The following is a 22,643-nucleotide window of genomic DNA, read 5'->3' as shown; positions in this document are numbered from 1 at the left end:
GCTACAACTTTAGTTGTAGTTGCCACGTGCCGTTATTTGAAACACATTAAGGTGACATTATTTTATTCCTCGGGTTCATTACATGTTACTTTCAGTGTAATAGTATTAACTGCAAGATTTTGACTCCAAATTTTCCAGAAATGTGGGTCCAGCCTCTTAAATGAGCAAGCCAAGTGCCACAGAAAATCCCACTAAAGGGAAGAGGAACACTGAGAGGAACCAAGACTCAACAGGAGAAACTCCCAAAAAACATGAAGAAGGAACCAAGACTCAAAAGGGAAAAACTCCCAAACAGCAGGTGGCGTTTCATAAGGATAAACTCCCAAAGAATACGAGGAAGGAACACTGAGAGGAACCAAAACTCAAAAGAAAAACCTCCCAGAGAACATGAAGAAGGAACACTGAGAGATAAAAAGACTCGAATGGACAAACACTTTAAGAACACAAGAAAGAACCAAAGAGAGGAACCAATACTCAAAAGGAAAAACTCCCAAATAGCATGAGGAAGGAATGCTGAAATGAACCAATCCTCAAAAGGGACAACTCTCAAAGAGCATATAGAAGGAACACTCAAAGGAACCAACACTGAAAAGGAAAAACTCTCAAAAAGCATAAGGAAGGAATGCTTAGAGGAATGAATACTCAAAAAAGCATAAGGAAGGAATGCTTAGAGGAACGAATACTCAAAAGGAAAAACTCCCAAATAGCATAAGGAAGGAACGCTGAGAGGAACCAATACTCAAAAGGAAGAACTCTTAAAAAGCATAAGGAAGGAATGCTGAGAGGAACCAATACTCAAAAGGAAGAACTCTTAAAAAGCATAAGGAAGGAATGCTGAGAGGAACCAATACTCAAAAGGAAGAACTCTTAAAAAGCATAAGGAAGGAATGCTGAGAGGAACCAATACTCAAAAGGGAAAACTCTCAAAAAGCATAAAGAAGGAACTCTCAAAAGGAAAAACTCCCAAATAGCCTTTAGGAAGGAATGCTAAGAGGAACCAACGCTCAAAAGGAAAAACTCCCTAAGAGCACTAGGAAGAAATGTTGAGTGGGACCAAACACTCAAACATCATCCTCCTCTGGGCCACATAGGATAGAGAAGTTAGAAAGCAAGTAGAACAAGTTTTAGTAGGAAAGATTAAACAGAAGCACTGAGATCAAAAAGTTCTGAGAATGTACTGATTGTGTCAGGCATATAGAGCATGTTATGTTTGAAAATGTGAAAGATTAGGATTGGCAGGTTTAGAAGAGCGAGAAACAAGTTAGGAGTTCACGCAAGGTTGGCAGTTCTGAATTTCATTACAAGTTTAGTTTCTGTGTGGTGGTCGACTATTCATTAAAATCTAGGGATCATTGAGGTGAGGCTTTTCATCACAGCAGGTGGGTGCAATGCACATGCAAACAGCTCTAAAGAGGTCAATCAGGTCCAGACGGATGGTCCTACATCTCACCAGGCAGCAAGAGTCTACATAGACACAGCAGATTGTTAGTTATGTAAAAATACAGACTTTCTGTTTGTAGTATTCTTCCACACGTACCTCACTGCTGCGGTTTATCACACCATTTGCATCTCAATACCCAAAGACAGAAATGCGTACGAGTGCAGGCACAGCACAAAATGTTCCTTGATGTGATCGCAGTCAGAACGTACCTGAAATTAGCGCTCGGCTGTGCGTAGCCCTACCCACTAATTCTGCACAAGGTCTAAAAGGTGCAATGTAACAGTGGAACAAGCTCAAGACAAAAAGAAAATAAAAGCTCAGTAGTGAAGAGACAGCAGTGTTTATACATGCATTTCTTTCCCAAGAACATTCCACAGAGGCGTTAGTCTCTTTGTTACAGTCCATTGGTGCAGAATATAGTCATCATCATAAATTATTAAGTAATATACTTGCCTATTTGCTAATTATATGGTAATTTCATAACCGTCAGAGAAAATGTATGCATTACACTCTCAGAAAAAAAAGGTACAAAACTATCACTGGGGTGGTACACCTCTTGTCACTGGGGTGGTACCCCCAAGGGTACATCTCTGTACCTTTAGTCGGGGAACATAATTGTAGCATAATCCATTGAAATGATATTTTCTAAGTTGGTTTGACTCCACACACCCCGTCTCGTCTCCAGGCTATTTATTCTATTGCTTTGTTTTAAAACATTAGGTTATGAAAAGGTACAAATATGTACTTTTCTACTGGGAAAAAAAACTTAAAAACTTTAAAAACTTTAAGGTACACAATTGGACCTTAAAACCACTGTTGTACCTTTTAGGGTACATTTGCATTGTGTTACATTGCAGGCTCAATATTGCTCACATGTGGTACTTCTTAAAGTTCTATGCAAAAGTCAGACTACCCATTCATGGGTTTAATTTCAAGCAGAGAACTTGTAGCCAGAAGAATCCCCACTCTGTAATGTCTTCTGGGTTTCTCAAAGAGGTACTCCTGAGTGAGTCCAAAATAAATGGGTGAAGATGGAACATTTGAGCAAAATCATTGTTTATGAATGCTTAAATATCTTTAACTTAAAAGAATACAATCATTTCCTAAACACTGAAATGCGTTTAAACTCGAGTTATAGAAGTTTAAAATGGCACCTCATGTACGTTCATGACATCTGTGAGTGCGAACAGCCAATAAAATGCTCCGCTCACCAACCAATCTGCACTTAGTAGCAGTAATGTTAGCATCCTGCTGCCCAAAACCTGTTTGCTGGAAACATACAGGTCAGTTTTCTTTGCTTTTTTAGTTAAATACATCCTCCTGCTTTCTGAAATTAAAGGAAAGTTCTGGGCGAGTGATTAGAAACTATTTTAACTTTTAGTTTTTAGCCGTTTAGCTCCATTTACTCCCATTTATTAAGGACTTGCTTGTGGGCTCCCTCTGGTGTTTTGCAGTCATGTTTTTGATATAACGAGGGAAATAGGAAGTGACCAGGCTCCTAATATACTGGCTGTATTTCAAGTCAGAATGGCCATTAAGGACAAGTGAGGTTCAGAAAACATATTTCTTTTGCATTTATTGCTGCTTTCTTTCTTTTCTGAAGTCTTGCTTTCAGTCTTCCAAACCTGCAGCGATATTTTTCCACACCTCCAAAGTTCAATCTTAGAAGTTGGTTGCATTTTCAGCTCCCCACTATCCAAGTAATCCTAATTACAAATTTAGACCTGTCAGTCCATAAAACCCCACTCCACATCTCACATGTCCAGTTTTGCTGTTCTAGTGCAATTTTTTAATCTGTTTCCTTTTCTCAGTAAGGTCGCCTTGACAGCCACACATCCTTTCTGACTTATAGCATTGAGTTATCTTGTCACAGTAGTGGAAAGATGGAAAGAATCACCTGTGGATATTTTTTTAAGATCACAAGCAAAAGTGCAGCTTGATTTTCTTTCTGTCTCTTTGATGGTGACAGGTTTGGTGGTCTACAATGTCTTGAACAGTTGTATCCCTTTTTCTCTGTCTCTTTTCAATATTTTTTTATCTCCACTTCTAGTAACTCCTGCTTTTTTCTTTTATTGCTTATTTTCATTAGATTTTTTTCCTTTCCCTCAGTGGGGTATCTTATAACTAACCACCTCAGAAATATCGCCTGAAAAATGAATAACTTTTACTTGATGGCTGTTTGAACTGCAAATGAAATAATCATGACAATACTGTTCAGTGCAATAATTCCACTGATGATACTTGTTTGTAATAAGGCCTCGGGTCTCTGGTTTTCATCTATTTCTTGCTTCTTACTCTAATAGGCCTCTAATAGCAGTCAATAACAGTAACAGTGTAACACTGTTTCTAGTCAGTACCAGTGACTGGTTTTCATAGATCTACATCTTGTTTCTTACTAAGATAGTCCTATCACAGTAGTCAGTGACTGTAATAGTGACACTGTAACACTGTTACTAGTCAGTAACATCTTATTTCTTACTCAAATAGGTCTATCACAGTAGTCAGTGGCTGTAACAGTAACACTGTAACACTGTTACTAGTCAGTACCAGTGACTGGTTTTCATAGATCTACTTCTTATTTCTTACTCTGATATGCCTCTAACATGAATCAGTGATAGTAACAGTGTAACAGTAACACAGTTAGTAACAGTGACTGGTTTTCATGCACTGTAAAAAGTTGTGTGTTTCATCAGTTCAACCTAAAAAAAAAATACTTCATGTGGTAACAAGCAGTTGAACTAATTTTACTCAATAAAATTCAATAGAAATTACTTTGATTTAAAGACTCGTTCTTTCAAAGTATTTCTTTCGGTTGAAAAAAAACTAGATCATGTTACAATATTATGTGATTTTTTTACATTGATACAACTGATGAAACACTTTTTACAGTATAGAGTTACTTCTCATTGGCTTGCTCACTTGAGGCTTGGACCTGGATCAAAGCTGCTCTGTAACTGTTGTAAAAAGTGCTGTTTGATTTCATCTTGAATTGAATTGAATTGAATATGTGTAAATTTACAAGATTGTCCAAAGTAACATACATCCAAACGTCCAACATCTCCTCCCTTAAAAGGAGACCTTAAACTGTGCGTTTGGGATCATTTTGCATATAACATGGATGTCCAGTTTGCGCCTGAAACTGGCCCAAAAAGCTTAGTGCGGGGTGCACTTTGTTCTCTGATGGCCCAGGAGTCACTTGAATTAAGGTTCTGTGGCTCAGAGATAATTGAGACAATGGAGAGAGAGGGAGGGCAGAGAGAGGGAGGGCAGAGAGAGAGAGAGCATTACTTTGGCAAGACTCCTGTGCTCATATAAGCTTCTGCTGTTTTCTCAGCGTTTTCTTGAATTTACCTAGCGAAACGTGTAGCGATCTAATCAGTGAGCTAAGCGCTTGTAATTCCCGAGTAAAGGGAGGCTTCTGATGGAGATTAGAGGCTTTAGATGAGACATTTCCCCTCAGAGGCACCTGGCACTCTGGGTCTCTGGAAGGCGAAGGCTCGAGACAGTCTGTTCCTTTCCAGCATGGCTAGTGTTCGCAGTCTGAGAGAGAGAGAGAGAGACATAGAAAGAGAGAGAGAGAGAGAGAGAGGCTGGGAGCTGGGGAGTCCCTGAAGGATACTTTGTGAATTACTCTGCTACAGTGTTCACAATCTGGACGGGAGGGATGTGAGGGAGTGTGTGAGAGGGAGAGAGAAGGAGACCAAGAAAGAGAGAGGGAGAGGGAGAGAGAGTCCCTGAAGGATGCATTTGTTGCTTTGCTACTCTGCTTCTCCCCTTTAGATCAGCTCCTTATCAGCTCTTTCTGATTTTTGCATCTTAAATCTGAGTCTCGCCAGCCTTTTGTTCAGAATGAGCCCCAATCTAGATCACATTTCCACTCCATTCCAGCACCTTATGCATCTCATTCTGGTAATAAAGGCATGTGGTTACCAGTGGTCACTTCTGGGAGTTGGTTTGGGGATGGCTGGATAAGGATTAGCTGACTTACTAGAGGATTAGTTGGGCATCAGTAACAAAACTGAACACTTTAGAAGCAATATTTTGCTATGAAACATGTTCTTGGCTGCATGTTAAATAACATAATATGTGAATTATTATTTTTGTTTACTTGGAAACATATAATGTCCAGTGTCCAGTGTACTGGACATTTGGAATTAGGCCCATTACATGTGAGAGTTTTTGAAAAATGAACATCATCAACATAACAAGACACAAAGCAAGCACTAAAATTTACTTGTGTTCACTGTATGTTCAGTTGCATGAAAAGTTTATGAACTTGTGGAACAAGCTGGACATCTAAAATGTTCATTAATTTTTATATTATATTTAATAATATTTGTTGTATCATATTAAACTAAGAGCAACTAAAACACAAAGCACATACACTGATTTAAAATAATATACCAAAAATGAACAAATGGTTTAAACAATCAAGGTCACTGATAAAAAAAGTCTGAAAACATTAAATAAGCTATATTACACATTACATAGATATAAATGTAATATTACACATATTACTTTCATTTTACTACAGCCCATATCATAGACAGAATTAATGTTTAGTTTTTGTTTGAATCTGAATGCCAATTAAAATAAGACTTAATGGGTTAATGGGTTAAGGGTTAATGGTTTAAATTAGTTTGTTCAAGGTTTTTTAGGTCATAAACAACAGTATAGTTTTAATGCTGACTGATGAAGACAAAGTAAGATCAGTAAACATCAAAATCTGAGCTTTAACAATATGAATGAATATGGGTTCACTATTTGGCAAACAGCAGGTCAGTGTTGCCCTTTTTAGTTACGTGTTGTAAATGCTTCTTAATGCTTTAAAGGTGTTTAATACTTAATAAATAACCATTAAAAAATTATCTTTAACCATTCATGAATCCTTTATAAGGTTAGTCTTATTTTAAAGTGGAACTGACTTTTCAAAATCTTGCAAAATTTCATACGCCGAATTCCAATGTTCAATATATTGGAACATCATTTGCTTCATTTGGTTTTGGAGGGAGTGAGTATGTGTCTCACCAGCTGCTATATTTGTTTGCCTTTATGACAACATAAAAAAGTAAACATTCTAATAAACGTCCAAAAGACAGAAGAGATGTTTCTGTGAAGGTCCACTTGTATGAGGAAGGAGAGTGTCAAAGGAAAGCAAGAGAAAAAAAAAATATCCAAAATTGGAGCTAAAAACATTTTAAAAGGGATGTAGAGAAAAATATAGAGAAGGATTGGACTTCTAATGACCTTGCAAGACCTGGTAGACTACATCTTTGAGAAAGAGGAGAAAATATAGCTCCACTTGCCTCAGATCTGAAAAAAATCCACAGGTGTTTCTGTCCATCCTTCCACTGTGAGAAGACAACTCAGCACTATGAAAGGATGTCTGAAAGGATGTGTAGCTGTCAAAAAGCCCTTACTTGAGGAAAGGACATGGCTAAAAAAGAAGCACAATGGACTGGCCATCCCAGAGCCAGACCTCAATATCACTAAATGTGTTTGGGATTACTTTGGTGGTGAGAAAATGCAACCGGTTTCTAAGACCGAATGTTGAAGGTGTGGAAAAATATCACAGCAAAACTGAAAGCAAGTCCCAAAAAGAATGGAAGCTGCAATAAAGATAACAAGAGGACACAATTGAATACTATAAGTGTTGATATTATATTTAGTTAATTACTTTTTACTTTTTAATATCTTTGGGGTGGGTGAGGATATCACACAGGGTACCAAAAATGTTCAGAGATGGCACTGAATAGCAAGCTGAAATGTCAAGCTTTGTGATTTTAAAACCACTGAAAAGACATTTTAGTCATTCCACACCAAGCCTTGTCCAGTCACATCATAGAATTCCATATTTTAAAAAATCATACAGAACTTGAACAGTAAGCGTTCATTTACATTGTGCATCTCAGTCAAATATCTTATTCTGGAAAAATTATTAAACCATGACAACATCAAATCACTTCTTTCTTTATATGTTCATCAGACATACCTGCCCTCAATGAGGAAAAAGTTGTAAAAAAAGTTTGATTTTTAAAAATAAAATATAGAGCCAAAAAAAAAAAAACCTACAAAATACATTTTCAGGTGGTATGCCATAGTGTAGCCTCATATATTGGATTCAGAAAATAATAATTTACTATAAAAGTAGGAATACTATATGAAACCTTACTTTTGCAAAAAAATAAATAAATAAATGATAATAATAATAAATAAATAAATAAAAAAACAAAAAAAAACTAAATCATTCCATTACTGACCTTAAAGTACTTCCACCAATAAATGAACCTGTTGAAGTCATTTGTTTGAACAAATCTAGTAAAATACGGAGTGATTCAAAAAGATTCATCTGATTTCAAAATGATTTATTTCCCTTGTAAATCAGTACAGAACACTGCAGTAAATTGTAAATGATTTAAGTGAGCATAAAATGCTCAATATGAACCTCCTCCAGCTGTACGGACAACATCAACGCCACAGTCAAATTCATCCCATACTGGATTGAGCATGTCGGGTGTCGCTGCACTCACGGCTCTTTCAGTGCGATTTCGGAGACCATCCAGTGTTGTGGAACCAACGACGAACGGTCTGAGCTGTTGGAGGTTCACTGCCGACAAAAATCATGTTGCACAGTTATGAGGGATTCACTCTTATTGAAGTGGAGAACGCAAAATGCTTTCTGCTCAGGGGTCTCCATCTCCTGGCAGACTGAAGGGATCTTCCAGTGACTGTCAGAAACTCTATGATCCCCTTTTTCAATTAGTATTTGTAGTGATTGGTTCCTAGGTGCCTCACGGTTTTAAAAATATGGCGCTTTGAAATCAGATGAATCTTTTTGAATCACTCTGTATTATTCTTAGTACTGCATTTTTTCAATATTTCAATTTTTCAGCTCGGTTCAATCACTCTGTATGCAGATCAATATTTAAGATGCAATTTAGACACTAATAAGGCAATTTATTTAAAAAAGCATAACTTTGAAATTTTGTATGAATTAAACTGATTTTCTTGGAAATCAATGAAATGACCGGGCAGGGCCTGGGCGAGCTGGCATGGAATGACTGATTTATAATGAGGGCTGATTTATGTTGTGGCCCACAGTCTTTCTGAGATCCAACTGCATTATTCATTACATGTACTGTATATTAATGCTAATACTGCTAACTGTCACCATTGAATTGAACACATGCTTGGCAGAAGATATTGATCGAAAAAATCTTTGGTGTAGTGGCTGCTAGTTATTATCTGATGAGTACAGGAGTCCCCGATTGATGGATGGGTTTGTGTAGATGAAGTACCTCAGTGTTCAAGCTCCAATTCAATTAGGATTGTTGTAGCCAGTTCAGCATCTGCAAGGGTCAAGTCCATTTTTTTTCTGCAGATAACGATGAATTTCCGCCCAGAACAACTTCAGAATGAAGTGTTGGGCCAGAAGGCCTTCAGCTGCCGTGTTTGAACTACCGCGAGGACGGATTCCTCCAGAGAACATCTGCGGGATCTGCCTAAATTCCGTTTGAACTTTTCTTTCCTCCCGGAATGTTAACGTTTGATTTTAAAAAGGCAGTTTGAAACATGTATAAGGTTCGCTGGCTCTGAGAACCCCCAGGACTGCTTAGGAGGAGCTGTGTGACTGGAATTTTGTCACTTCAACCGATGTTACATCCTTTTGAACTGTAGTTTTGCATTGCTAATGGGGCGCCACGGCGTGTTCCAAGTCAAAGCTGCCTTGTTCTGTCGTTTCTCCATTACGGCCGCTCACATCAAGGTGGGAAGTGGGCCATGGTGAACGTCTAGCAAGGATGCAGTACTCCCAATCAGCAAGGAAGGATGAGGTTCTCAAGCTGAAGAATGCAAAGACAGGCTGTATTTTTATTGCACTATTAGGTATTTTCATTCAGCTCCTGCCTTCTCTATGGGGACTTGGAGTGGCATACATTTGTTTTAATGCTCTCAGCAATTGATCTCTCTTTCTCTCTTTCTTTTGCTCTATTGCCCCCCCCCCCATATAACGCGTATTCTGTCTTCCCTCTCTCCCTCTCCTCCCTCGAGAGCTCACTTTCCCTTCTCTCTCCTTCTTCTCTTGCTCTCTGCCCTTAAGACGAATGTGCTCCACTTTCGGTAGTGCTGTCAACTAGCCGTCTGGAGGAGAGAAGTGTGGGTCTGTTTGCTCACCCGCAGCACTCTTGACGCCTCGCTTTGAAATATCAAAAGATACCACTTAATCTCGGGGTCAATTGCGTAGCGGCGCTAGCATCGGCGTCAGGGAGAAAACAGTTGAAAGAATCAGACGAACATGAAGGAATCCATTCTTAACCTTGTCCAAGAGCGCGTAATATCATGCGGTGGCAAAGTGAGCCTTGCATGTACTGACACTCTCCAATCTCTCTCTCTCTTTTGTTCCCTCTCTCTATCTCTCTTTGTCTATCAGGATTGGCGTTCCTGATTCAGCCGTGATCTCCGTCCGCTCAAGCTGTGGTCCGCCTCATCAATCACTGCCACTCTGGCTGCCTGGTGCCTCAACGGCACCATCTCAGGCTTTTCAAAGTGCTGAACACCCTTTTTTGCCCAGTACCTCCCTGCGCTTTGGATCTCTAGTGTCCTGGACTATCGTTCCCTCCATTCGCGTTGTCCTACTACCACCTGCACCATGAGCAGGAGCTGTAGTGTTTGGGGTGGACTAAGCATAGTCATCCTGCTGATGCTGGTTCAATGGGAGTCTTGCTGCTGGGGGATGACCCTGAACTCAGTCCAGCTGCATCCAGCATCTAGCAGACCCGCCAGTGCCGAGGCGGGAGCCGTCCCTCTTAGGCACAAGAGGAACTGGGTGTGGAACCAGTTCTTTGTTCTGGAGGAGTACACAGGAGATGACCCGCTCTATGTTGGCAAGGTAAGGAATGGAAACCTTCTGCATGTGAAATATCTGATGGCTAAGTAATTAGATAACTCACCTGTGAAGTTTAGTTATAGACTTTTTTACAGTAGCTGAAATAAAGGGGGAAATCATATACAACACGTTTTATGTTAATTTAAAATCCAAGAATTGCTGGGATCTAAATCTGAATCTAATGACTTGTTGATCTAACAGTGCAAATCACACTATTTTCACATAAATTATTGTGTGCGAAAAGTGCCTGTCATGAAAGAACGACGTGATGTGGTTTCTGCACTCATTCGGCAGTGTGTCTACACCTCTTTCTCCCAGTTGTGATACCCTGAGCAATTTTAGCCCTGATTTCCCAGTCGCAAACAAAGTTTTTGAGAATGTAATAAACTCCAAAAATCAGCAGGGAACATGGCCTAATTATGAACAGTTTCAACTTTAGCTACTGCAATAAGGTCTGTAACTAAAGCATAGATATTGTACACAGATCTATTAACAGAGGTTATAACTTCACACATGACTTATCTAATTGCTTAGTTGTAATATATTGTATTATCATAAATACACACTAGGCAAAATATACATCTTATGTCACTATTAAAATGTTATACATCTCAGTAATTCGATGTAATGATTTGTTTACAACTTTTAATATCATACTAATGGTTTGTTAACCACTTATAATCTCAGTCTTATTACATACTAAGGCTTATTTTTAATAACCATAGGGACTTCACTGCAAACTGATCGAGTTATTCTTAATTTATAGAAGTGTGTGATGAAACTTTAGGCCCGCTGGTGGGTCCTGGCCATTTAATGGGTTAAACAAAGTTATTCTAAAGCGTTACTTCATTCGTAACCAAGTCACCAGATATCACATACAGTCAAGCATTCAAACTGCAGGTAACTCCTGGCAAAAAAAAACAACCAGGACTTGCAATGCAAACTCCTGTTGAACCTTCAAAGCTGGAAGTTCTTTTTATCACGTCTAACACATTTTTCACCTGTTTCATTATTGGTGAAAGCTTGCTGCACTTACACCCAGTGGATAAAAAGACGTCTCTCAGCTCAGGTGTATGTCTAAGAATAGGTTCATTCAGTGAGGAAATCCATTATTTCTCACTTACTTTATTTGGCTTAAGGTTGGGGAGAAATGGCCAATTAGGGTAGGTCTGCCTGGCTTTCTAGCTGTGAGGAATAAAATTATACTGTGGGTTGATTGTCCATCTAAAGTAGACTGTCCAAGAATGTAAAACAACAAGTTTCTGAACTATTCTGGAAAATGTGTACTTCACTCGAGCATTTTTGAAATTGAATACTTGAAATAACATTTTTGATTAGACCTTTAAGATATTTGTTGCAAATTTTTGTCAGTTAAATGTGCATTTGAACTGACTTTTATTGAAACGTCCAACCTTTCATACCATTGTAAAATGAAATCACCCACGAAGGTGATGCAATGAATTAAAAATTCTTGGCTGAAATCAAAAGTGAAGTGAAGTAAACACTGGGCCAAAAATTGAAAGTGAAAACCAAAAATTACATAAAACAAATTTTTGTAATTTTTCCAAAGTTCTTCCCAATTTGGCCAAATCCAATTCCAATCAAATGCTAAAACCAGTGCTTAGAGGGTAACAGGCAGCACAAGCTTCCTCTGAGTCGTGTGAAGCCACCACCTCTTTTGAAACTGTTGCTAATGCGACATCATTGGACAGCTGAACACCCTTGGAAGAGAATACTAACCACCAGTTCTGTTAGATTAGCTAACAGATGCCTGTGCTTATGTACCTACCCATCCAGATAGAGTGAGGCTGTCTTGGCCATGGAGGGCTATAGCATCAGCAGGGATTGAACTTGCAACCTCCTGATGACTCTAAAGATAGGGCCAACACTTATGGTGTTGAACCACTTGGGTGCTAAATATTTCACCACTTTTTGTCATTTTTCTGTAGTTTTATCATACCTTTGTCTTCTGTATTTAAATTACAAAGGCAATGCAGTTAATAAACAGCCTTCCTCTTCACTTGAAAGTGCAGCCATGAAAATTATTGGTAATGCTGGCAAATTCTAGATGAACACTGCTGGTCAACATCAGTTCTATAGGTGTGCTTTGTGTTGATGGGCAGGATTGGGATGTGGATCCAAAGATTAAAAAGCATTTAACCATTAGAGGTTCACATATCCTCAGTTTTGATTCACCACTCATTTCCATAGTTATGTTATACCAATGTCCATGGTTCTGCTACATTGCACTGGTCTGTTGATGATGTAGAGGCAACATTAAAACAGGGTAAGGGTATTTCAATTTGATAGAAAAAAATGTGACAGGTTTCTGGCTATGCATGATGAATAGTATAATTGGTGACTTAGCGTTCAGTTGTTTGTGTGAACAACTTCTGACACCAATGCAACATCTTTGAAACCAAGTCTGGCTTTTCTTTTTGTTATTTCGACACATTTGCTACATCTGTGGGGAAGGTGTCTCCCAGATCTGCACTCTGGGGTCAGGACATGTCCAAGAGTTGACAGGAGTTGCCCGTTAGCAAAGCTGACATGTTTGTTTGTAGAGTCCTGAGTGCCTAGAAGCCACTATTGCTGTTCACTAGTTCTCTGGAGCTTGACTGTAGTCCCGCCATCTGCACCTGACCACCCAACACCACTTATTAGACTCAACTAGCAAAGGAGTAAAGGTGAGAAAGGGATGATGTCAGTCACGTCAAGGTGAGAACGCTCATTTTAGAAAGTGAGCATGAAAAGGTTGAAATTCAAAGCCAATTTTATGCTCTGAAAGTTTTGTGCATTAGTTTTATTGCTAAAACTCCTGACTCCTCATTAGATGGCCCACCTTAACGAAAGCCAATATGAATTCTTGATAATTCCTCCAGCCGCAGGTGTTAAATATGCGTTATGGGCGGCGGGTAATGAGCGTCCTGCTTGGAGCTCCTGCTCAGCTCCGCTGTAAAGAACAGTGGAAGTTCCCCTCGCCCTCCGTCTCGCTGCTCTCGCCACATTTGTTCCATTTGTGATCTGAATTAGTAATACCGCGCATTACTATTCTCCTGCTATTGCTAAAGCCTCTTCTAATATTTGCTTTTCGCAGCTTTCTATTTGATAGCGGAGCTGGGCGAAATGTAAGTTGACGTGCATATTCCCATCAAAGCCTTGCTTTGGCTTTTAAGTGCGTCTCGTTGACGGTCGCTGGCTCCTTGCTAATGGCCGGATGTGCGGATGAACATGTCTGTTTAATGAATATCTGATGCATTGTTTGATCGCGGCTCTTTGATAGCGTGCAGATTTCACAGCCCTGCTCCCAGATTAATGCCGATGTAAGGATTAGTAGCACGCTGAGAGTTAGGAGTAGTCCTGGCTGCCCATGAAATTGGAGAATATTGTCCTTTATTTGTACTATGTTGGGTGTGGATTTGGGGCTCATGCTGTTTTATGTATTCTGGGCTACAGTTGTCGTATTAGTGTTGAATTCAAACACACAGACCTCTCAGGATCGGCTAAACGCTTCAGGCAGCCACCTGTCATAAAACACTGGGCTGTGTGTCTCTATGCACATCTCCCAACACACACACACACACGTCCGCACACACTCTTTAGCAGCACGCAGTGTGTTTCAGACAGCCGGCTGAGCTTTATTAGGCCCTGGCACATCTCCAGCTCCCTAAATGGAAAGATCCAGGCAAAACAGAAGTGACTGAACACGAATGTGACTCAGTGCTGAATGATAATCAGCAGAGTCGTGTGCAAAAGTTTGAGCACCCCAGGTCAAATGAAATATTTCTTTCTCTCTTTCTCACTCTTGCATTCACTCTTTGTTTTCTCTCTCTCTCTCTCTCTCTCTTTCTATCTCACTCACCTTCTATCTCACTCACCCTATCTCTATCTCTCACTCTTACTCTCTCTCACATACTCTATCACTTTCACTCTCCCTCCCTCTCTTTCTCTCCCCCATCTTACTCTCTCTCGCTCTCTTTCTGTCTCTCTCTCCCTCTCTCTCAGTCTCATGCATACAAACTCTCTCTCACTCTCTCTCTATCTTTAACACACAATCGTTCTCTCTTTCTGACACATTCTTTCTCTCTCTCTCTCCGTATAAACTCTCTCTAGATAACTCTTTCTCTCTCGTTCCTCTCTCTCTCTCTTTCTTACGCACAAACTTTCTCTCTTTCTCGCGCATTCTCTCTCTCTTTCTCTCCGTACAAACTCTCTCTAGATTACTCTCTCCCTCTCACTCCTTTCTCTCTCTCTCTCTTTCTTACACACAATCTTTCTTTCTTTCTCTCTCACATAGTCTCTCTCTCTCTGTCTCATTCTTGCTCTCTCACCCTCTCACTCTCTCTCTGTCAGTCACTCTCTTCTCTCTCTCACTGTCTCTCTCACTGTCTCTCTCTCTCTCACATACATACAAACTCTCGCTCACTCTCTCTCACTCCTCGCTCTCTCTTTTTTACACACAATCTTTCTCTCTTTCTCTCTCTCTCTGTCACTCACTCATTCTCTTCTCTCTCGCTTTCTGTCTATCTCTGTTTCTATCTCTCTCTCCCTCTCACATACAAACTCTCTCTAATTTACTCTTTCTGTCTCACTCCTTCTCTCACTCTCTATCTCTTTCCCTTACACACAATCTTTCCTCTCTCTCTCTCTCTCTCTCTCTCTCTCTCTCTCTCTCTCTCTCTCTCCTCTGCTAGTTTAACTATGTGAATGTATTCTGGACATTGGTCATCGCTCTGCTTTAGCCTTTTCTGAGTTTCTTTCATGTCTCTCTTTCATGTGTTCTTCCTCTCTGCTCCAGAAGATCTCAAAAACTCTGGCCTGCACGACCGGGCTGGTAGAAAAGGCTGGGGTTCACTTCCTGTCCCTGGCCCTGTTTAATTATAGAACAAGCCAGCATGAAATATGGAGATCATTCAGCAGGAAACTTTATATGAGCTTAATATATTACTGCCAGGCATGAAGGGCTCCTTATGGACAGCTTTATTATAGAGTGATCAGACATACATCCTCCTCATCCTCCATCACTGTTAATTCAGTCAACACTGTTAAAAAGCATAAAATGTATGGTGATTAGTGAGGATTGTTTGATGTAGGTGTGTTGCCTTTATGTGAGATCAGAATTATTGTTAAATATGAGTTTCTGACCTAAGAGTTGCACATAAACATGACTTCAAGATTTTTTTTTTTTTCACCTGGTAGTTTTGGAAGCAACTTTGATTCCTGAGCTTCTGACCAACTAACCTTTGGGACAGTGTCCCTGGTCTCTGGTTCTTCTGAATGCTTCAGCAGGCACCATTTAGTCTGTAGACATATATCTATATTGTTTACATATATCGTTATTTCATGCACTTTTACAGTGGAGGAAAAGCTTGTAAGATATTAAAATATGTCATACTAGCTAACTAGCTAATTTTAATATTAAATCAAATCAGCTCAATCCTTCCAATAATATCATTCTCCCTGTTCGCAAAAGCAGAGGGGGTTGGGAGGGTTCTGGACCCCAATAAGAGCAAGACAACCCCCATAAAAGAGTCATAATGGAACTTGAACTTACTGTGATAATTCCTTGGATAAAATTCAAAATTTCTGACAATATGAATGAACCTCATGTCAGATGACCATCTTATTTTCCAAGTTTTCCAAGCCCACCCACCGGAAAAACTGAAACATGCCCAGTTTGAACATAACCATATAATCCAATATGCAGGAATTCACTTCCCATGCCTAGTGCAGCACAAACATAAATTTACAACTCTCAGAAATGTGTAGTTACACATTAATAATCATGCAACAACAATGTAACTACTGGTGATTCACTGTTATAGATGGATTACAGTGGTGCAGCTTGTGTAATTACATATGGTAGTTGTAACAGCATATTTTCTCTTCTGTGTGTACATGTCTAATAGAGTGGGCGTAACCACATTTATATGAATTGTTGATTTTCCGATTGTAACATTAAGTGTGTATTTGACTACATTATCAGTATTTTTATTGCATCTGCAAATAAATTCCAATTTTCCAAACATTTGGCTAGCACCCAGCACAGCTTGTGTTGTGACCAAACCAAAGTTGTGACTTTAAAACCATCCTTTATTGTGACTGCATTTACACCTTCATAGCAAACATCCATTTTTTTATGTTTGTTTAAAAAATTTGTTTCACAAGTACTATGAAATTAATATTAATCCATGTGATTGATCAGGTTATCACAAATATTCCATAGTAACTCTAAAAAGACTTCAAAATAAGTGAGCAGTTTGCCATGTATGATAGAGGTACAGTGAATTTTACTGGCTAGCTTTAGGAAAGTTACCGTTTCTTGTGGAGTCACAGTGCAAGTACTCTCATTATATAGATAATTACACGTATTACTTTCTACTGCAATCAGAAAAGTCTTCTTGGAAAAACAGCTGTTCACTTTTTTTGTACATATGTGCAATTACATAAGAGGATGTATGCTATTACATCTATTAATGAACGTTTGAATAATCAGTAAAAACTAAATTTGATACATACATTGTATGGACAAAGGTGTTGGGACACCTACACATTACACCTAGAGGAGCTTTTATGACATCTCATTTTAAAGGAGGGCCTAAGAAATCATTTGTAAGAAATGGGCCTTACCCAAACTGTTCCCACAAAGTTGGAAGCACACAGTTATCCAAAATGTCTTGGTTTGCATTACGATTTCCCTTCACTGGAACTAAGGGGTCTAGACCAACCCCTGAAAACAACCCCATAGCATTATCCCTCCTCCACCAAACTTTACAGTTGGCACAATGCAGTCAGGCAGGTAACGTTCTCCTGGCATTCGCCAAACCCAGACTCAGACATCAGACTGCCAGATAGTGAAGAGTGATTCATCACTCCACAGAATACGTTTCCACTGCTCCAGAGTCCTGTTTAAAGTCACTGAGCTCATCAGTATGACCCATTCTACTGCCACCATTTGTCTATTGAGACTGCAAGGCTATGTGCTTAATTTGATCCACCTCTTAGCAAAGGGTGTGGCTGAAACACCTGAACTCAATAATTAGGAGAGGTGTCCCAATACTTTTGTCCATATAATGTATGTATGCTTACATAAGCTGTTCTACTGCAATTCATGTGTAACAGTAAATGCATCACTAATAGTTACAAGTAGTTACATTGTTGCTGCATGTATTGTTAACATGTAACTACACAGTTATTAGAGACACTTCATGTGGGACCTTTTTTGATGTAATTTCCTTCTCCATGGTTATCTGATTATGTGATCTGAATGTTGAATATTATAAAGGTATATAGTATATAGAGGTCAGTGTTGCGATAATTATTAGCAAACAATGTACTGTGCAGCCCTAGTAGGAGAGGAAACAGCTAGCTGGCTTGAACGTCACTTCTGTCTGCTAGCATCTGTTACAGTTGCTGTGATGTTTATGGAGGAGGCGCAGGCAGAAGCAGGAGCTTGAGTGCAAACGAGGCTTCAGAAGGGACGTGGCGCGGAGAATTCAAATCAATGCGCTTCTGTTTTGATTGAATGACAACTTTGATGCTCCCGGAGGGGACAGGCGGAACCATTAGAAGCATTTTGTCACATTTCATCTCCCTGGCAGCGCATCATATCACTCAGCACTGGGACTGTTGTTTGGAATAGTTTTTCACTGATCGCAAGAGTTTGAGGGAGAAAAAAAGCAGAGTGTCACATTGTGTACTTAGGAAAGGTGCTGAATTATAATTAGAGATGCACCAATCATGAATTTTTACGGACGATTCTGGATTCTGATTTGGCCATGGACCAAGGATGGGGCTGGGAGGGCACTGGCTCTACTGAAAGTCTAACTTGGCTGTTTGGACTGCGGAAGAGTTTTTGATTTCAATCACTGTTGTCAACAAGGAGAATTCTGAAGAAGAATCATCTTCCCCAACAGCAGATCATGGTCATTTATATACATAAACAGTAGTTGTGACACATGAAAAAGTTTTGAGAGCCATGAAGTTGGTTTCATTTTCACATATATCATTTCTTTTTTTTAGTAGCTTTCAAATGGCAGTGAAAGAAGTGTTAATATGTGTACACTATTGTTGTTTGTAAACAAGACAGTCACCTACCACTTGCACACATTGATTTTTTGGACTGTCTGCTGAAAGCTAAATGACCATCTATAAGTTATATTGCTACAGAAGTGGCAATTACAGGGGTCCAAGTCATGATACTTGGAAAGCAGTGCAGTTTTTGACATGATTTGTATTGGCATTGTTGTTGAAATCAATGAAGGGAATCCTTCTATAGCAGTAATGTCTTTCTGTGTATCTTCATTTCTTTCATTTTCATGTTAAAAAGATATTAGCCTGTGTTCTAATTGGCTGTCATGTAGTTTCCCATTCAAAAAGCAAGCTGGGCTGGAATGTTCTGAACCAATTGGTAAGTTTAGATTTAAATTCTTCAAACATGTCAGGACAGTAAAACCTAAGAGTTTTTTCTATTGCATTTTAGTCTGGAACAGTGTAGGGCAACCAATTAGAAACCCTAAAAGTTCTTTTCCACACGGTCAGACACAGGAGCTTGAACACCCAGGTCAAATTTCATGTTCTATAAATTTTCTAGGTCAAAATAAGTTAACTTGTTCTCTAAAGAGAACACACGGCATTTTGTTGAACTACTGTGTACCATTGGGCACAATAGCTGTATTTTTTGGAAATCTCATTCATTTGTGCTGTATAAAAATCCAGCTTAGACCCGCAGTACCTATTATATGCATGACGGCTACAGAATGATGAGACCACTTCAGTGGTCTAACTGTAACTGCATTACTCTGGCAAAACTGGCAGCAAATTCTCAAATTTAAGGCTGGAACCAAAATATTTTGTTCTTTTACCACATTGCGATTGGTGGTCCTAAAGTTTATGCTTTGCTTTTTTGTTTTTCTAAGTTTCAGGCTGAAGTTCATGAGTCTTAAGCCTAAAGTCGAGTCATAAGTCAGTCAATATGCATCTTTGGTAGGGGACTATTAGCCAATATAACCATATCCAGGAGGTCCAGCGGACCAGCCTGGCCAAGGTGGACCACTATGGTCACCACAACTTTGCAGAGTGAGAGGAAAGAATAAAAAATAAAGAATAGCCATTAGCTGATTATAGAAATAATCATTAGCTAAATGCTGCTATGCTACACCAAACCACACCAATTCTGGCCTCTGAGCATAGTTCAGTTCTTTAATATGCCTCTGTAGTACCCAAACTCACCTGACTCCTAAGTCTCATGTCTGAAATAGAGAGTATAGAGAGAAACCAAACCAAACAAACAGAAAAAATAAATAAATGCAATAATTAAGCAAATAGATTCTCGAGTGCTGATTTTTAAAGAGCCTCCAGTGGTTTGTGCCAGGGCTGGTCATGCAGAACGAACCCAACCAATATTATCATCCATGTAATTATACCAGAGCGTTTTTAATGAATATTCTTTTGTCGTCTTGATATTGTAACACCAGTAACTGGAATTATTGCCTATGACCCTACGTGGGCTGATGAATATTGATACGATTGGTCCAGCTCGAACGAAAACCTTCAAATGAAGGGATGTCGCGGAGGGCACCATGAATAATACATGCTCTTGTCTCTAGGGTGGGTTCAGTAATATCAACAATTATTAGTGATGACCCCCGTGTCTCTGCTGAAAGTACACATTCATTATCGTACTTCCAGACTCAATCGTGTCGGAATGGGCCTGAGCAAGAGTCCGCTTTTATTAATAGTGCTCATCACATTGAATTATGTTGATTGACAGTTTTGCTTTGAAGGACCCATTTTCCACATTTTTCCACTCCTAGCATATGTGTGGTTATTCATGATCGTTCCAGCCTCTCTTTATCCAGTAGAATTAAAGAGGCTGTTTTGTTAGTGTGCCTTTACAAACGATATAGGTAAAAGCCATGTGTTCTGATTGGCTGTTGTGTAGCGCCCCAATTAAAAAAAAGTAAGCTGGGAAGAAAAGTACTGAACCAAATATTCCAATGTGAACTCTGTCTGAAAAAATTAACTTATTGCCATAACGTTTTTACTTTTTTTTTTTCCACTTTTTCAGTCTTGACTGTTTTCAAACAAGGAACAATACAGACGGCCAATCAGAACCAAAATCATTTACATATATCAGTCTTAAAGGCTACAGATGGAGAGTTCAGATGGAGATTTCGAATGGCTGTGCATTTGCTGTAGGCTGAATGGGCATCATACAGAAATCTGTTCATGTTTGTGTCATCACAACAATGGTCATTTGAAAATAGGGTGTTGTGCAGCTTATATGAGCTCAGTGAAGTGAATAGTACATTTTGAAAGAGTAGATCTTACTCTTTATTTCAAACAAGCAGGAAAAAATTTAAATGCTGCTTCTTATTAGAATCTCAATGCTCCCCAGTGGTGGCCCCTGGGGCACACCACAAATGCACAGATTAGTGTTTTGCCGCTCTAGCACACCTCATTCAACTCATTAAGGGGTTGATAATTAGTCAATTGGTGGAAGCAGGTGTGTGAAAACCATGGAAAACAGTGTGCAATGTGGAGCTCCCTCAGGACTGTGGGCTGGGAACCATTACGCCGTTTCTTTCCTTTGCCCGCTCGCTGCGGGTGATGGACTGGGCCTGTCAGGCAGAATCCTGGAGCTGACTGTTGAGTGTCCGCTTGCATTCAGCCCAGGCGTGCAGAGCGCTCCTGCTTTAATTGGAAGGGATCCTTTGATGGTGGAGTGTGTGCAGTAACTCTATGCGAGGGGGGGCTCCCAAGCCCCCTCTGCTGCTGCCGCTGCTGCAGTCCATTTGCATCTTTTTTTTCCAAGCTGCCAAAAACAACTTGCACCTCACCTCCTAAACAGGGGTTTAATGAGAAGCAGGCCAGCTAGTGGCAGCCTAACCCCGTGCTGAGGTTGCCAGATCTAACGTTTTTTTTCCACCTCTGGCCACTGGAAGGGCCAGACTGAGCAGATTAAACACATGCTCTCTGTTCCCCTTGCACCACATCAGAGTTCCACCCCAGCTGATTCAAACCAGAATGAAATAGGGAGAGAAAGAGGCCTTTTCATGTTGTGGTTCAACAAGCCACCCCTCCACCCCACTACCCCACTCCCCAAATCCTCTTTGCAGTGATTTTGAACATGTGTTTGGTAATTAAGTGCAATGCAGAAGGAGCCTTTTCATCTGCTTCCTGGCTCGTGCGGATCCCTACCAAGGCGATTTGTCATCACTGCGAATGAAAGTCATCAGGTTGGCAGTCGTAACCTGCGATCTTGTGCCAGTGGCGCACACATACAGCATGCTGGCCACACATTCACATTCATACTGTTCATCGCACACACACTGACCAAACACACACACACAAATGCATAAATGCACACAAGCTACATCTCTATTCAGATGATTGTTTCACAAAAAAAATGTTGTAATGTTTTAGAAAGAGCATGGTAAAGTATATTAACATCACTGAATGTGAAAGGCTGGGAGTTAATATTCCGCCTGGGTAAGCACACCACACTATATCCATAAGAGTCCCTGGGCAAGACGCCTAACAGTCCATTCATCTGCCACTTTAATAACTCTGAATAAGAACATCTGCCAAACTCATAAATACAAAGTTTTCTTATGCAGGCTATGGAAATGGAAACACGAAAGAGGTCAAAAACAGCTTTTTTTTTTTTTTTGACGACCCAAAACTTATGATTTTTTGCAGGGAATGACATCATTACATAACACATTTTTATCACTAAAAGTCAGCTTAATGGAAATATGTTGCTGATCAGCAAAAAAGTACAAAAACTACAAAAATGACTCACACACAGATATTATATTATCACTTGCAAATTGTGCACAAAGACAATGGAAGCATAGCTACTGATACAGAATTGACACACAAATTTACTGTCCACTCACACACGACACATGCATGCTGTGTCCACATGCACAACCTTGCCTCATCTCATGTCCTTTAGCTGAATCTGTCACGAATGTAAATGTATCAAAATTTTCATAGCTCACGAACCTTCCTAGCTGGTGTGGTGTCTCTCAGAGTGTCATCCCAGGTGTGGTGTAGCATCGCTCAAGTGGCTGGACCAAGAAGACTCTTAGTTGCTGTGTACAGTCCCTCAAGCAGTTGTCCTGAGAAGCCTCAAAGATGCGATGTAGAATCACTGAGGCAACTGGCTCAGGAAGTCTTTATAGTTGCAGTGTAGAGTTGCTCAAGTGCCAAGTCCTGAAGGCCTCATAGCTACAGTGCAGAATAACTAACGTAGCTGGCTCAGGAAGGCTTGTAGCTGCAGTGTAGAGTTTCTCAAGCACCTGGCCAAGG

The 22,643-nt window shown here is 39.8% G+C and overlaps 1 protein-coding gene across 1 annotated transcript in view; it reads left to right on the top strand.

The window, feature by feature from the left end:
- cdh7a (cadherin 7a) overlaps positions 1-22,643 on the top strand; it is a 130,190-nt gene that overhangs the window by 4,514 nt on the left and 103,033 nt on the right. The window contains exon 2 of the mRNA XM_036556515.1: positions 9,870-10,328. Coding sequence (XP_036412408.1) covers positions 10,089-10,328 — 240 coding nt within the window. The 5' untranslated portion in view covers positions 9,870-10,088. The remainder of the gene's footprint in view (positions 1-9,869; positions 10,329-22,643) is intronic.

This window comes from Colossoma macropomum, unplaced genomic scaffold, assembly GCF_904425465.1.
Source record: "Colossoma macropomum unplaced genomic scaffold, Colossoma_macropomum, whole genome shotgun sequence".
Classification (NCBI taxonomy): domain Eukaryota; kingdom Metazoa; phylum Chordata; class Actinopteri; order Characiformes; family Serrasalmidae; genus Colossoma; species Colossoma macropomum.
This window is presented reverse-complemented; position numbering and strand designations above follow the sequence as displayed.